The sequence below is a fragment of the Rhyacophila brunnea genome, unplaced genomic scaffold (assembly GCF_057557595.1).
Source record: "Rhyacophila brunnea isolate RB1 unplaced genomic scaffold, BYU_Rbru_1.0 scaffold_21, whole genome shotgun sequence".
In the NCBI taxonomy this organism is placed as follows: domain Eukaryota; kingdom Metazoa; phylum Arthropoda; class Insecta; order Trichoptera; family Rhyacophilidae; genus Rhyacophila; species Rhyacophila brunnea.
The window spans coordinates 21,580,453-21,596,940 of record NW_028232871.1 but is presented as its reverse complement, the minus strand read 5'-3'; the positions used below and the strand labels follow the sequence as shown (position 1 = coordinate 21,596,940).

The 16,488-nt window shown below is 34.4% G+C and overlaps 1 protein-coding gene across 1 annotated transcript in view; it reads right to left on the bottom strand.

Annotated features, from left to right (window-relative positions):
* The window catches only part of LOC147070830 (uncharacterized), a 359,669-nt gene that overhangs the window by 11,934 nt on the left and 331,247 nt on the right, over positions 1-16,488 (bottom strand). Inside the window, exon 7 of the mRNA XM_085949252.1 lies at positions 14,966-15,089. Within this exon, the coding sequence (XP_085805378.1) occupies positions 14,966-15,089 (124 nt within the window). The remainder of the gene's footprint in view (positions 1-14,965; positions 15,090-16,488) is intronic.

Here is a 16,488-nt window from a genome sequence, read left to right as displayed (position 1 = left end):
ATGATTTAATAGTTGGTGAGAATTTAAATGTGCACACGTAAATAATGAGTTAATCGTGCATATGTTTAAGTTCGAACGAAAAAAGAGTTTTTTATTTTTATATAAAGCCTTAGGCATGGTAATTCTCAATCTGCAATAAAAAAAACATTATGTTAAGAGTAAAATGAATTAAAACTACTAAGTAGTAGATAGAAACTGATTAAAATTCCTCGTCTACGTTATGTATACATGTCTACGACAGTGCGGCGTCCAATTGTCCTGGCGTCCAGTTGTCCCATTCCCTTCGGCACACCTCTATAGAGCTGATGAATGAATACTTTACCGCCATTTGTTAAACGGTTTGATAAGGTTGGTCAATTTTCTTTTATAAAGTGTTTTTCTACAAATTACATTGTAATCACAGGGGTGTACTATTGTTTCATTAAATTTGATAACAGTAGTAATAGCAATCAGAGTGGATTGAGTTTGCTGAACTCGTATATTATAAGTGCCTAGCAAGAAAATAAAGGAAAACTTTAATCTGATTAAGGAAAACTTTTGAGACGCTACTGCGTGCAGGAAAACGTAAACAAACAATTTGGAGGGCAAGTCCACCGTCTAGCACTCGACTGACTGAAAATCGATAAACAAGGTGAGTCTTGCTAAATAGACGTACGCCAATGCTCATTTTAAATACTTAGAGCAGTGTCTGTCAAACTTTTCCCAACTTGTTAGCACAGTGTGGAAGGAGAATATTTGTTTCGTGGCACACCAAATAAGATCTCCCAAAAATGTAATATAATTATCATTAGAAATAAAATATCATAATAATATATTTTTAACAAGTCCACGATGGCCGAGCGTCAGGCTTATAATATTGTCAGTCCCAATTTCGAATCCCGGGTCTGGCAAAAATCATATATTGTTTTTCAATATGCGTTTAGACCCAGAGTATGGGTCTAATAGGCTAATCCACGAAATGTGGCGTCGTCCTCTGCTATGCTTACCGTTGATCTTTCCTTGGATGACAAGTTGGGGAATGTTACACCTTTGTCCTCTCATAATGCGTGTTCGGAAACTTGTACGTATGCAGCTCGCCGTATCACACTTCACCGTGAAATGTTATATCGGAAATATATGGCCGTATATTAAAGACCGTCCAACCTCTTTACTCACATAAAATTCATGCCTAAATAAAACACGGTTGTTGTCGGTTTACACTTTAGAGGACGCCAGCAGCAAACAAATTTTAGGTTAAGTTTGATTTTCATTCTTGAATTCATGAATTTTGGCAAAATCAGCTTAGAAAATTGAATTAATGTTCATATTAAAATTGAAGACCGTATCCGTATAGTATACAGTCATCTCTTTCCGATAAGAAAGCTCACTGCGAACTGTGCCACGGTAAAATATTTTACGTACAATTTACACGTAACCCTCATAATGTGACAGAGGTATTGTAGTTTTATGGGTCTGATACTACACAACACTTTGTTATTTCGAGAGCTGGAGCGATACTATAAAGAAAGCGACTGAATTGACAATAACGGAAGCAACAATATCAGCGCTGGATCGCTCCAGGTGGAAGAATCTTCTTCCACCTGGATTAGTTCCACCTGGTTGGCAACGCTTCTAAATTCACTGATCACTATCCTCAGTAGGTAATAAGGCAAAGGATATGAAGATAATCAAGGAACTCAGAAATAATGGGAACTGAAATACCTAACGGGTAAGGTGAAGCAGGCAACCGATCTCGAGTAAGGAAGAATACGGGATAAATTTAAACACGTGTCAAGAATACGTTATACGTCGAATACTGACAACTGCTTTAGGTTTATGCATTGACGCTCATTTAATATTTGTATATTACACACACTATTGCACGCAGTGGCGGCCGGTGATCATAAAATTAGGGAGTGCATGCAAAGACATGCATTTTCCTTTTTGTGGTATTGAAAAAAATCGGCAATAGCCTTCAGAGTGGAGGTAGGCTTATGCTTAAATATATAATACATCTTGGGGGGGGAGGGGGTGAGAAACGAAACGACGCTCACATTCACCGACAGCATTTATTTATTGTCAAAGTTATAAAGTCCAAGCTTCTGGATATGATAGGTATGATGCAAAAGGCATACAAACTCTTTTCGATTTTTATTGTAATACATTTCATATGTGCCAACGTAGTTTCCACGATTGATACTCCTAACTTCCATAAATTATAACTGATGCAAGTATTTTAGACAATAATTATGTCATTAGTACAAAGCCGTAAACTCCTCATTTGTGTAGCTCCGATAGGTAGTACGCGGGTTATGGTCCGTTGAAGTTCACATACTGACGCAATTTGGGCATATCTTATACTCCCCTTTCGGTTATTTGCATCCCACATTCTCCGCATATACCTACGCGCTGTATCATTTTGATAAATACTATGGATCGGTGATTTTTCAACGGGATATAGTTACTATCTGTTAAAAAATTGCTAATACTTTGTACACCTCAACTCCAGAATTGCACTCCAAATGGGACTGATTTGAAAGACGTATTCAAAATGAAAAATACTTCGGTAACACGAATATTGTATTTGATAGAATAATTTATATATCTTTTCTTCAATAATTGACATTGGAAAATTGCTTTTTTCATCTTCTTAAAAAATATTTTATCCTCTTTTACGTTCAAAATAACGCTCATACTCCACATACACTATTGAAATACCTAATATTGTAGAAATTGTTACAATGTAACGCTTTTGTTAAATAACTACTTCTCTTAGAGTAGTATAAGTAGGTACGTAAAAAATTGTAGTATGTATATTATATTATGTAAAGGTTATTAATAGTTTATCAATTACTTACTTACAAGTTTACTTTGCTCTAGGCATAATAAAATTATTTAATTTTTAAAGGTAAAATAATTATAAAATTGGTATTTGTATGTTGAGATTGCTACACCTAACTTAATGAACACAATATCACTCTGATCGATATTTTGATCGATTCAATATTATATGGCAAATAACGTAGCATTTACCTCATAACGTACGAAATAATAATATAATAATTTGAAATATTACGCGGGAATCTTGTACCGACTTCAAAAGCGTTTGTGAGTTGTTATTATTCGCGCCAGTCAAACACAGCATTGTCGTGAAATGTCGTCTGCGCTCGTAAGCTCAGATTGGGAGGCACAGTGTCCCAAGTGAGGTAAATATTGCACGTTCGGAAATAAAAAAAGATCACAACTGAGCCCACATTATCGGCAGCGTGAAAAAAAAATCATCGCCAGGCGGTTCGATTTCTCTCCTGCACAATTAATACTACGAAGGACGTACCTACGCATACATGCAGGCCGCCAGAAATTACGCGCATTTTATGCGTGCAGACGGGCGACAAATTAAAGATATTTTACAATAATTAATTCATACAATATGTAGGTATTTGAATAAGTACTTATTATTACATAGTTACGTAATAATTTGGGAGATCAGTGCACCTTTGCTCCTATACAAGAGCCGTCCCTGATTGCACGTCTATAATGCGTGATTCATTTTCGTAGGACACTAATACATTCAAAACCCTACGTCCAAATTTACTGTATTGGTAATAGCTCAGCCTCTAACTCAGCCTATCGGAATAAAATATATTATCTGTTCTGTGAAGATAATGTATAATTTCATAATATAAATAAATTTGAATTCATTATCTCAAGAGGATTATAATTTTATCATTGAAAGTTATGTACCTATATTAGTATAAGAATTACAAGAATCGAGTAAAGTTTCAAAACAGATAAAATAAAATCATCCAGTCTATGTACCTTTAATGAAACTTTCAGTTTCCCTCCAGATGCGTCGCGCTAAAATCAGAACAACCCTCGCAAAACAGACGATTAATCACTCTACCTGCTTGAATTTACGATAATTGCATACTGAAGGAAAGGCACTAAATACTTTTGCCAAGTTTATTTTTTATACTTTATGTTCCTACGATGTTTCCGATTCGTACTGAAATCCGAACAACCCTCTTTGGATAAATAGCATCTAAACTAAATCAATCACAAATCATGGTTAGTTTCGAAGAAGAAACAGGGCTCGGATTTTAGCTGGGTCAACCGGTACCATTCTGGCATCTAACTAAATAACCATAACATCATATTGACATAGCCTAAGTACCTATATATCCTAATAGCGTTTGTACACGTACATGAATTAAATTAAACTATCGCGATAATAACTGTTAACACGTAATTTATAGTGCTGACCATCTAGCCAAACTCATTCTTCAAGCTTAAACGAGACGCGTTGTTGTCATTGTATGGTGCTATTTAATAGGTTGTGAGGATTAAACGCCAAAATGCTCTGTGCGATGTAGTTCGTATTTTTTCCGGCAGGTTCACCACTATCGTTCTACTACGCATGCGCATACGATACGCAAGTTCCAATTTATCGCGTGAAACTTTTTTTATCATTGCATGCAATCTTGCAACTTGCCCGATAATACATGTTTACACGTGCAATTTATTGTTATGGGCGCAGCAGTAAATTCATACAGTGTAAACGGCGTAGGTATAATACATAAATGCGTAAATACGCCGGCAAAAAAGTGGTACTCTTTCTCTTCTTCGTCTGGCTCGTGACCCAAGTTCTTAATTAAATCGATGTTTTTTTTTTAAATACATGTATAAACCATTAAAACTATGAATTTATACGATTTTTAGATATTTAATTAGACAACCATCTTTTCAATACATTAAAAAAACTTATTAAACTAAATTTTGATATTAAACATGATCATTATTTAAAATAATCCTACCTAATGGATCCTTTTACGAATTTAAAATTTATGATTTTAAATAAAACATATTTTTCTTTTTAATGTTTTTAGACACGTACGTATTTAATAATTATAATTAAAACATTTTAAAATGTAAATTTTCAATAAAATTTCCTCCTCCTCTGTCGTCTGGTAGGCCTTAAGTTACTTTATTTGCACTACTTACTAATTACGTTTTTATACTCAGGATTCTTCATATATCTCCAGCATAAATTATTTACGAATCACATTCAAATGTAAATGCACTGTTCGTTCTTAAAGTTTCACTGAAGTTTCTACTGAAATTAAATTGATAGGGGGAATAATTATTATAAATGTTAATTTTTTACAAAGTATCTATCGAAAAAACACACTTTAACGTTTTGTGATGCGTGAGATTGAGGTATACATATACCTAGTAATCACACCACTCAGCATTAAATGAATGGCACACTTTAATATGTAGGTTTTGTTATTAAAACAAAACATTATAGCAATTATAATTGTCAACGTTTCCTCAATCATAACTAGACAAGTAGTGTTTGTTTTGATTGAGAATTACGATAATATCTATGGTATGTAATACATATACTGCATTAATATAAATAAGAAGAACACTCTATGAATCTATACTCAACTCATCGAGTCCGTCACAAGACGTACTACTATATTGTCACGACTTCTTCGCTCGACATAGTACATCCGTCATTCCACTCAAATCAAATCTCTCAGTGCATTCTTATAATTAATCTCTTGATCATATCCATCTCATGAGTACATCATTACCTCGCGATTATAATCTCACATCATTATCCTTATTATTAATTGTATTCAGTGTATTATTGTATCAACCAATAAAGTCTCATCTCAACAACCAAGCATCAACGATATTCCATCACCACCCCTTCACCATACCTCCAAATACATTTTGATGAATGTTTTTTTTTAGCCATCACGGCGAGGCAGAGCATTGCTACTGACATTGAGAAAAAGGCAGATTTTTTTTTGAAATAAAAGTTTTCTGGGCCATATGGCTATGTCAGAATTGGGTTATTTTTATAGGTATTACAATGTACTTTAGAATTTCCCTTCTTTCAATGCTAGAAATGCATATGGCAACCGACGCAATATGAATTAAATAGGAATCTGGTTGACGTGTATGTCAAAATAATGTTTTGGCATTTTTTTTCTTTTATTTTGTTAACTGTCAATTCATGGTGGAACTGCATTGTATTGTTGTTTTTATTTAATAAAACGCAATTTTTTTATAGTACTTATTCCACTTTAATTAATATATTAGGACCGGTTTCGGCCGCCTCAGTGAGACATTTGGCAGTGGGAGTTGAAAACTGAGGCGGACGAAACCGGTCCTAATATATTAATTAAAGTGGAATAAGTACTATAAAAAAATTGCGTTTTATTAAATAAAAACAACAATGTTTTAGCATATTATCTTAAGCGGTTCAGATGTTGAGATTTATTAGTGTAAGAATTGCCAAAGATCACTGATAAAAACGTAGCTCAAAAATCATCACAGTGTTTTTTAATAAAGAGATTGTTGATAAGAATCGAACAATCGCCTGTGTTGATACAGATAATAAATATAATTTATATCTGATAAAGAAACTTCTAACATTCGGTTCCAATGCATGGCTTTACCATACCGGTTGTCTAATCTAAAATACGAGCACTGTAAAAACAACTCGAATGAAAATAAACACGCTTTAACCAAGAAGGCTAAAAAAATACCCTAATTGTGACGAGGAAAGAATCTCTGGAAAATCTGATTCAATGTTTTTTGAATCCCTTAGGAGTTTCACTGTTTTTTAGGGAAATAAAATAAGAAAGGCATGATGGAGGTAAGGAAGGTAGATTTACACTCGGCGTGATTCATTCAATACAACCATTAAGCAAACAATAAAGTTAAATTGAAATCGGGTTGCACAGTGGGAATTAAATCAACCGAGTCAAGAAAAAACAGAATTATTTTATAGTAATTATTATTATATGTGTATTTTTAGTGATTTTTTAACACATAGATTTATGGAGTTGTCGAGTATCAACACAAAATAACCAAAAATTGCATCGCACAATATAATGATTTAAAAAGGGTAATAACTCCGAAGTAAAATAGCGCTGCAGTCGTCTTTTTTCACTATTAGACAGTGACGTCCCGTGGGGGTAGGCAGACGTCGCTTGGGGGCGGCAGTTAATTGAAGGGCGGCAAATCGAGGAGAATCATTGAGTATAATATATAGAAATAGGTACCTACCTAAACTTAGTAACAATGGAAATATCTTTCCATTAAAAATTGAGCTCACTTGTTGGAAACAAAATGTATTAATTAACATAAAAGGTTTAACAGGTCTGATTTTTTTTTGTCGGGTTCGCGATGTCTAGTTTACTTCCGTTGTCCTTGGACGTCACGTACATGATGACCAGCAATGGCACGTGCATATTTGAAAATTATAGGTAGGTACATACTGACCTAATTAATTTATCCAAATATTATTGAAAGTTGTCAAGTGTATATTTAAATGTATCTGAAAACGTGGACACGCAATATTGTCTGTTGAAGTAGAGATGGCATTTAAATTAGATTTAATGGTATAATTTGTTAGTTATGTATCCATACAATACATTTCTTAGATATTGGACTCATGAAAGGATAACAGTAGTAATAGCAATCAGAGTGGATTGAGTTTGCTGAACTCGTATATTATAAGTGCCTAGCAAGAAAATAAAGGAAAACTTTAATCTGATTAAGGAAAACTTTTGAGACGCTACTGCGTGCAGGAAAACGTAAACAAACAATTTGGAGGGCAAGTCCACCGTCTAGCACTCGACTGACTGAAAATCGATAAACAAGGTGAGTCTTGCTAAATAGACGTACGCCAATGCTCATTTTAAATACTTAGAGCAGTGTCTGTCAAACTTTTCCCAACTTGTTAGCACAGTGTGGAAGGAGAATATTTGTTTCGTGGCACACCAAATAAGATCTCCCAAAAATGTAATATAATTATCATTAGAAATAAAATATCATAATAATATATTTTTAACAAGTCCACGATGGCCGAGCGTCAGGCTTATAATATTGTCAGTCCCAATTTCGAATCCCGGGTCTGGCAAAAATCATATATTGTTTTTCAATATGCGTTTAGACCCAGAGTATGGGTCTAATAGGCTAATCCACGAAATGTGGCGTCGTCCTCTGCTATGCTTACCGTTGATCTTTCCTTGGATGACAAGTTGGGGAATGTTACACCTTTGTCCTCTCATAATGCGTGTTCGGAAACTTGTACGTATGCAGCTCGCCGTATCACACTTCACCGTGAAATGTTATATCGGAAATATATGGCCGTATATTAAAGACCGTCCAACCTCTTTACTCACATAAAATTCATGCCTAAATAAAACACGGTTGTTGTCGGTTTACACTTTAGAGGACGCCAGCAGCAAACAAATTTTAGGTTAAGTTTGATTTTCATTCTTGAATTCATGAATTTTGGCAAAATCAGCTTAGAAAATTGAATTAATGTTCATATTAAAATTGAAGACCGTATCCGTATAGTATACAGTCATCTCTTTCCGATAAGAAAGCTCACTGCGAACTGTGCCACGGTAAAATATTTTACGTACAATTTACACGTAACCCTCATAATGTGACAGAGGTATTGTAGTTTTATGGGTCTGATACTACACAACACTTTGTTATTTCGAGAGCTGGAGCGATACTATAAAGAAAGCGACTGAATTGACAATAACGGAAGCAACAATATCAGCGCTGGATCGCTCCAGGTGGAAGAATCTTCTTCCACCTGGATTAGTTCCACCTGGTTGGCAACGCTTCTAAATTCACTGATCACTATCCTCAGTAGGTAATAAGGCAAAGGATATGAAGATAATCAAGGAACTCAGAAATAATGGGAACTGAAATACCTAACGGGTAAGGTGAAGCAGGCAACCGATCTCGAGTAAGGAAGAATACGGGATAAATTTAAACACGTGTCAAGAATACGTTATACGTCGAATACTGACAACTGCTTTAGGTTTATGCATTGACGCTCATTTAATATTTGTATATTACACACACTATTGCACGCAGTGGCGGCCGGTGATCATAAAATTAGGGAGTGCATGCAAAGACATGCATTTTCCTTTTTGTGGTATTGAAAAAAATCGGCAATAGCCTTCAGAGTGGAGGTAGGCTTATGCTTAAATATATAATACATCTTGGGGGGGGGGGGGGGGTGAGAAACGAAACGACGCTCACATTCACCGACAGCATTTATTTATTGTCAAAGTTATAAAGTCCAAGCTTCTGGATATGATAGGTATGATGCAAAAGGCATACAAACTCTTTTCGATTTTTATTGTAATACATTTCATATGTGCCAACGTAGTTTCCACGATTGATACTCCTAACTTCCATAAATTATAACTGATGCAAGTATTTTAGACAATATGTCATTAGTACAAAGCCGTAAACTCCTCATTTGTGTAGCTCCGATAGGTAGTACGCGGGTTATGGTCCGTTGAAGTTCACATACTGACGCAATTCGGGCATATCTTATACTCCCCTTTCGGTTATTTGCATCCCACATTCTCCGCATATACCTACGCGCTGTATCATTTTGATAAATACTATGGATCGGTGATTTTTCAACGGGATATAGTTACTATCTGTTAAAAAATTGCTAATACTTTGTACACCTCAACTCCAGAATTGCACTCCAAATGGGACTGATTTGAAAGACGTATTCAAAATGAAAAATACTTCGGTAACACGAATATTGTATTTGATAGAATAATTTATATATCTTTTCTTCAATAATTGACATTGGAAAATTGCTTTTTTCATCTTCTTAAAAAATATTTTATCCTCTTTTACGTTCAAAATAACGCTCATACTCCACATACACTATTGAAATACCTAATATTGTAGAAATTGTTACAATGTAACGCTTTTGTTAAATAACTACTTCTCTTAGAGTAGTATAAGTAGGTACGTAAAAAATTGTAGTATGTATATTATATTATGTAAAGGTTATTAATAGTTTATCAATTACTTACTTACAAGTTTACTTTGCTCTAGGCATAATAAAATTATTTAATTTTTAAAGGTAAAATAATTATAAAATTGGTATTTGTATGTTGAGATTGCTACACCTAACTTAATGAACACAATATCACTCTGATCGATATTTTGATCGATTCAATATTATATGGCAAATAACGTAGCATTTACCTCATAACGTACGAAATAATAATATAATAATTTGAAATATTACGCGGGAATCTTGTACCGACTTCAAAAGCGTTTGTGAGTTGTTATTATTCGCGCCAGTCAAACACAGCATTGTCGTGAAATGTCGTCTGCGCTCGTAAGCTCAGATTGGGAGGCACAGTGTCCCAAGTGAGGTAAATATTGCACGTTCGGAAATAAAAAAAGATCACAACTGAGCCCACATTATCGGCAGCGTGAAAAAAAAATCATCGCCAGGCGGTTCGATTTCTCTCCTGCACAATTAATACTACGAAGGACGTACCTACGCATACATGCAGGCCGCCAGAAATTACGCGCATTTTATGCGTGCAGACGGGCGACAAATTAAAGATATTTTACAATAATTAATTCATACAATATGTAGGTATTTGAATAAGTACTTATTATTACATAGTTACGTAATAATTTGGGAGATCAGTGCACCTTTGCTCCTATACAAGAGCCGTCCCTGATTGCACGTCTATAATGCGTGATTCATTTTCGTAGGACACTAATACATTCAAAACCCTACGTCCAAATTTACTGTATTGGTAATAGCTCAGCCTCTAACTCAGCCTATCGGAATAAAATATATTATCTGTTCTGTGAAGATAATGTATAATTTCATAATATAAATAAATTTGAATTCATTATCTCAAGAGGATTATAATTTTATCATTGAAAGTTATGTACCTATATTAGTATAAGAATTACAAGAATCGAGTAAAGTTTCAAAACAGATAAAATAAAATCATCCAGTCTATGTACCTTTAATGAAACTTTCAGTTTCCCTCCAGATGCGTCGCGCTAAAATCAGAACAACCCTCGCAAAACAGACGATTAATCACTCTACCTGCTTGAATTTACGATAATTGCATACTGAAGGAAAGGCACTAAATACTTTTGCCAAGTTTATTTTTTATACTTTATGTTCCTACGATGTTTCCGATTCGTACTGAAATCCGAACAACCCTCTTTGGATAAATAGCATCTAAACTAAATCAATCACAAATCATGGTTAGTTTCGAAGAAGAAACAGGGCTCGGATTTTAGCTGGGTCAACCGGTACCATTCTGGCATCTAACTAAATAACCATAACATCATATTGACATAGCCTAAGTACCTATATATCCTAATAGCGTTTGTACACGTACATGAATTAAATTAAACTATCGCGATAATAACTGTTAACACGTAATTTATAGTGCTGACCATCTAGCCAAACTCATTCTTCAAGCTTAAACGAGACGCGTTGTTGTCATTGTATGGTGCTATTTAATAGGTTGTGAGGATTAAACGCCAAAATGCTCTGTGCGATGTAGTTCGTATTTTTTCCGGCAGGTTCACCACTATCGTTCTACTACGCATGCGCATACGATACGCAAGTTCCAATTTATCGCGTGAAACTTTTTTTATCATTGCATGCAATCTTGCAACTTGCCCGATAATACATGTTTACACGTGCAATTTATTGTTATGGGCGCAGCAGTAAATTCATACAGTGTAAACGGCGTAGGTATAATACATAAATGCGTAAATACGCCGGCAAAAAAGTGGTACTCTTTCTCTTCTTCGTCTGGCTCGTGACCCAAGTTCTTAATTAAATCGATGTTTTTTTTTAAATACATGTATAAACCATTAAAACTATGAATTTATACGATTTTTAGATATTTAATTAGACAACCATCTTTTCAATACATTAAAAAAACTTATTAAACTAAATTTTGATATTAAACATGATCATTATTTAAAATAATCCTACCTAATGGATCCTTTTACGAATTTAAAATTTATGATTTTAAATAAAACATATTTTTCTTTTTAATGTTTTTAGACACGTACGTATTTAATAATTATAATTAAAACATTTTAAAATGTAAATTTTCAATAAAATTTCCTCCTCCTCTGTCGTCTGGTAGGCCTTAAGTTACTTTATTTGCACTACTTACTAATTACGTTTTTATACTCAGGATTCTTCATATATCTCCAGCATAAATTATTTACGAATCACATTCAAATGTAAATGCACTGTTCGTTCTTAAAGTTTCACTGAAGTTTCTACTGAAATTAAATTGATAGGGGGAATAATTATTATAAATGTTAATTTTTTACAAAGTATCTATCGAAAAAACACACTTTAACGTTTTGTGATGCGTGAGATTGAGGTATACATATACCTAGTAATCACACCACTCAGCATTAAATGAATGGCACACTTTAATATGTAGGTTTTGTTATTAAAACAAAACATTATAGCAATTATAATTGTCAACGTTTCCTCAATCATAACTAGACAAGTAGTGTTTGTTTTGATTGAGAATTACGATAATATCTATGGTATGTAATACATATACTGCATTAATATAAATAAGAAGAACACTCTATGAATCTATACTCAACTCATCGAGTCCGTCACAAGACGTACTACTATATTGTCACGACTTCTTCGCTCGACATAGTACATCCGTCATTCCACTCAAATCAAATCTCTCAGTGCATTCTTATAATTAATCTCTTGATCATATCCATCTCATGAGTACATCATTACCTCGCGATTATAATCTCACATCATTATCCTTATTATTAATTGTATTCAGTGTATTATTGTATCAACCAATAAAGTCTCATCTCAACAACCAAGCATCAACGATATTCCATCACCACCCCTTCACCATACCTCCAAATACATTTTGATGAATGTTTTTTTTTAGCCATCACGGCGAGGCAGAGCATTGCTACTGACATTGAGAAAAAGGCAGATTTTTTTTTGAAATAAAAGTTTTCTGGGCCATATGGCTATGTCAGAATTGGGTTATTTTTATAGGTATTACAATGTACTTTAGAATTTCCCTTCTTTCAATGCTAGAAATGCATATGGCAACCGACGCAATATGAATTAAATAGGAATCTGGTTGACGTGTATGTCAAAATAATGTTTTGGCATTTTTTTTCTTTTATTTTGTTAACTGTCAATTCATGGTGGAACTGCATTGTATTGTTGTTTTTATTTAATAAAACGCAATTTTTTTATAGTACTTATTCCACTTTAATTAATATATTAGGACCGGTTTCGGCCGCCTCAGTGAGACATTTGGCAGTGGGAGTTGAAAACTGAGGCGGACGAAACCGGTCCTAATATATTAATTAAAGTGGAATAAGTACTATAAAAAAATTGCGTTTTATTAAATAAAAACAACAATGTTTTAGCATATTATCTTAAGCGGTTCAGATGTTGAGATTTATTAGTGTAAGAATTGCCAAAGATCACTGATAAAAACGTAGCTCAAAAATCATCACAGTGTTTTTTAATAAAGAGATTGTTGATAAGAATCGAACAATCGCCTGTGTTGATACAGATAATAAATATAATTTATATCTGATAAAGAAACTTCTAACATTCGGTTCCAATGCATGGCTTTACCATACCGGTTGTCTAATCTAAAATACGAGCACTGTAAAAACAACTCGAATGAAAATAAACACGCTTTAACCAAGAAGGCTAAAAAAATACCCTAATTGTGACGAGGAAAGAATCTCTGGAAAATCTGATTCAATGTTTTTTGAATCCCTTAGGAGTTTCACTGTTTTTTAGGGAAATAAAATAAGAAAGGCATGATGGAGGTAAGGAAGGTAGATTTACACTCGGCGTGATTCATTCAATACAACCATTAAGCAAACAATAAAGTTAAATTGAAATCGGGTTGCACAGTGGGAATTAAATCAACCGAGTCAAGAAAAAACAGAATTATTTTATAGTAATTATTATTATATGTGTATTTTTAGTGATTTTTTAACACATAGATTTATGGAGTTGTCGAGTATCAACACAAAATAACCAAAAATTGCATCGCACAATATAATGATTTAAAAAGGGTAATAACTCCGAAGTAAAATAGCGCTGCAGTCGTCTTTTTTCACTATTAGACAGTGACGTCCCGTGGGGGTAGGCAGACGTCGCTTGGGGGCGGCAGTTAATTGAAGGGCGGCAAATCGAGGAGAATCATTGAGTATAATATATAGAAATAGGTACCTACCTAAACTTAGTAACAATGGAAATATCTTTCCATTAAAAATTGAGCTCACTTGTTGGAAACAAAATGTATTAATTAACATAAAAGGTTTAACAGGTCTGATTTTTTTTTGTCGGGTTCGCGATGTCTAGTTTACTTCCGTTGTCCTTGGACGTCACGTACATGATGACCAGCAATGGCACGTGCATATTTGAAAATTATAGGTAGGTACATACTGACCTAATTAATTTATCCAAATATTATTGAAAGTTGTCAAGTGTATATTTAAATGTATCTGAAAACGTGGACACGCAATATTGTCTGTTGAAGTAGAGATGGCATTTAAATTAGATTTAATGGTATAATTTGTTAGTTATGTATCCATACAATACATTTCTTAGATATTGGACTCATGAAAGGATGATAAAAAATACTATAATATAAAAATGGGGTGGCATTTAGGCGCTACTTTGGGGCGGCATTTTGTCTAGGGACGTCAAAGCTATTAGAGCAACTTTAAGATGTGTATTTATCTCATTTATCTGGTCGACCCGTCACGCCGGCCCCCTACGCTAGAGCCCTTTCAGTCCCCCCTTGTGGCGACCATGGTTATAATTCTTAAGTTCACATACATATATGTACACCAGTGCTTCCTAAAGTGAGGTCAATTCACTCCCTGGGGCGTTAGGCCACTCAATATTATTGTACCCAAAAATAATATAAGTTTTCCACTTGTCTGAATCATTTTATGTGTTTTGAAGTCATGCAACTTTATGCATGTAAATGAACATGTAGATAGACATTAACCACGCAGGGTTGTCGCGTTTCTGACAATGAAAAGGTGGGTGATGATTGACACAATAATGAATATGAAATCATAATTTTGGTTGGCATACCTGTAAGCTACCATGTACTCCTTGAACGAGCTGAGGCCTACGAGGTCAAGTCCTTCCCTCATCTCCATATAGTCGTCGAAGCGCTCATGCTCGGCGAAGAACCTCGATCGCTGGTCTTCGAATTCTGAAAAGTATCAATCTCGTAGTTATAAATTTCTTCGGGATGCAATATGTTAGCACTCATTTTATCTTTTATATTATGACTAGCTGAAGTACCCGGCTTCGCACAGGGTCGCTTCGTGGTTATATTTATCTTAGATATTTGAAAAATAATAAGAGGTAATTATTTTTTTAATATTAAAATATCTGTGTAATACAATATGGCAATATGAAAATAATTCTAATAGGAGTAAAGGTCAAACATAAGAACACTAAATTAAAATCGAATCCAAAATATTAAAACGTTATTAATGTTATTAATATGTAGTAAAAAAAAAATCAAAATTGGATGGAACAAACAAACAACAAACTTTGTATTTTATATAATAATAATTTAGAAACCTTTGCAGGTGTGCGCACACCAACTGACAAAAGTTTCATCGCAATCGGATGATTGGTATAGGAACGCATACGAATAGTAGAAGAAGATGATTTTCTAATTCAGAAATCTTCGTAGGCATGCACATGACAACTCACCAAAGTTTCATTGCAGTCGCATTAATGGAATAGGAACACATACGAATAGAAGAAGAAGAAGATGGTTGTACTAATTCAAAAACCTTTGCGGGCGTGCGCACAACAACTGGTCAAAATTTCATCACAATCGGATGAATGGCATAAGAACGCATACAAATAGAAGAAGAAAAAGATGATCGTACTAATTCAGAAACCTTTGCGGCCAAGGGCACAACACTTGATAGAAATGTCATTGCAATCGGATGAATGGTATAGGAACGCATACGAATAGAAGTAGAAGATGATTTTCTAATTCAGAAATCTTCGTGGGCATGCGCACGACAACTCACCAAAGTTTCATTGCAATCGGATGAATGGTGTAAGTACGCATTCGAATAGAAGAAGAAGATGATGGTTGTACTAATTCAGAAACCTTTGCAGGCGTGCGCACGACAACTCACCAAAGTTTCATTGCAATCGGATGAATGGTATAGGAACGCATACGAATAGAAGAAGAAGAAGATGGTTGTACTAATTCAGAAACCTTCGCGGGCTTGCGCACAACAACTGGTCAAAATTTCATCGCAGTTGGATGAATGGTATAAGTACGCATAGAATAGAAGAAGATAGAATAGAAGAAAAAGAAAATGGTTGTATCAATTTAGATTGCGGGCGTAAACACAACACTTGATCAAATTTTCATTGCAATCGGATGAATGGTATAGGAACGCATACGAATAGAAGAAGAAGAAGATGGTTGTACTAATTCAGAACCTTTCGCGGGCGTGCTCACAACAATTTTTCAAGATTTCATCGCAATCGGATGAATGGTATAAGAACGCATACAAATAGAAGAAGATAGAATAGAAGAAAAAGAAAATAGTTGTATCAATTCAGAAACCTTTGCG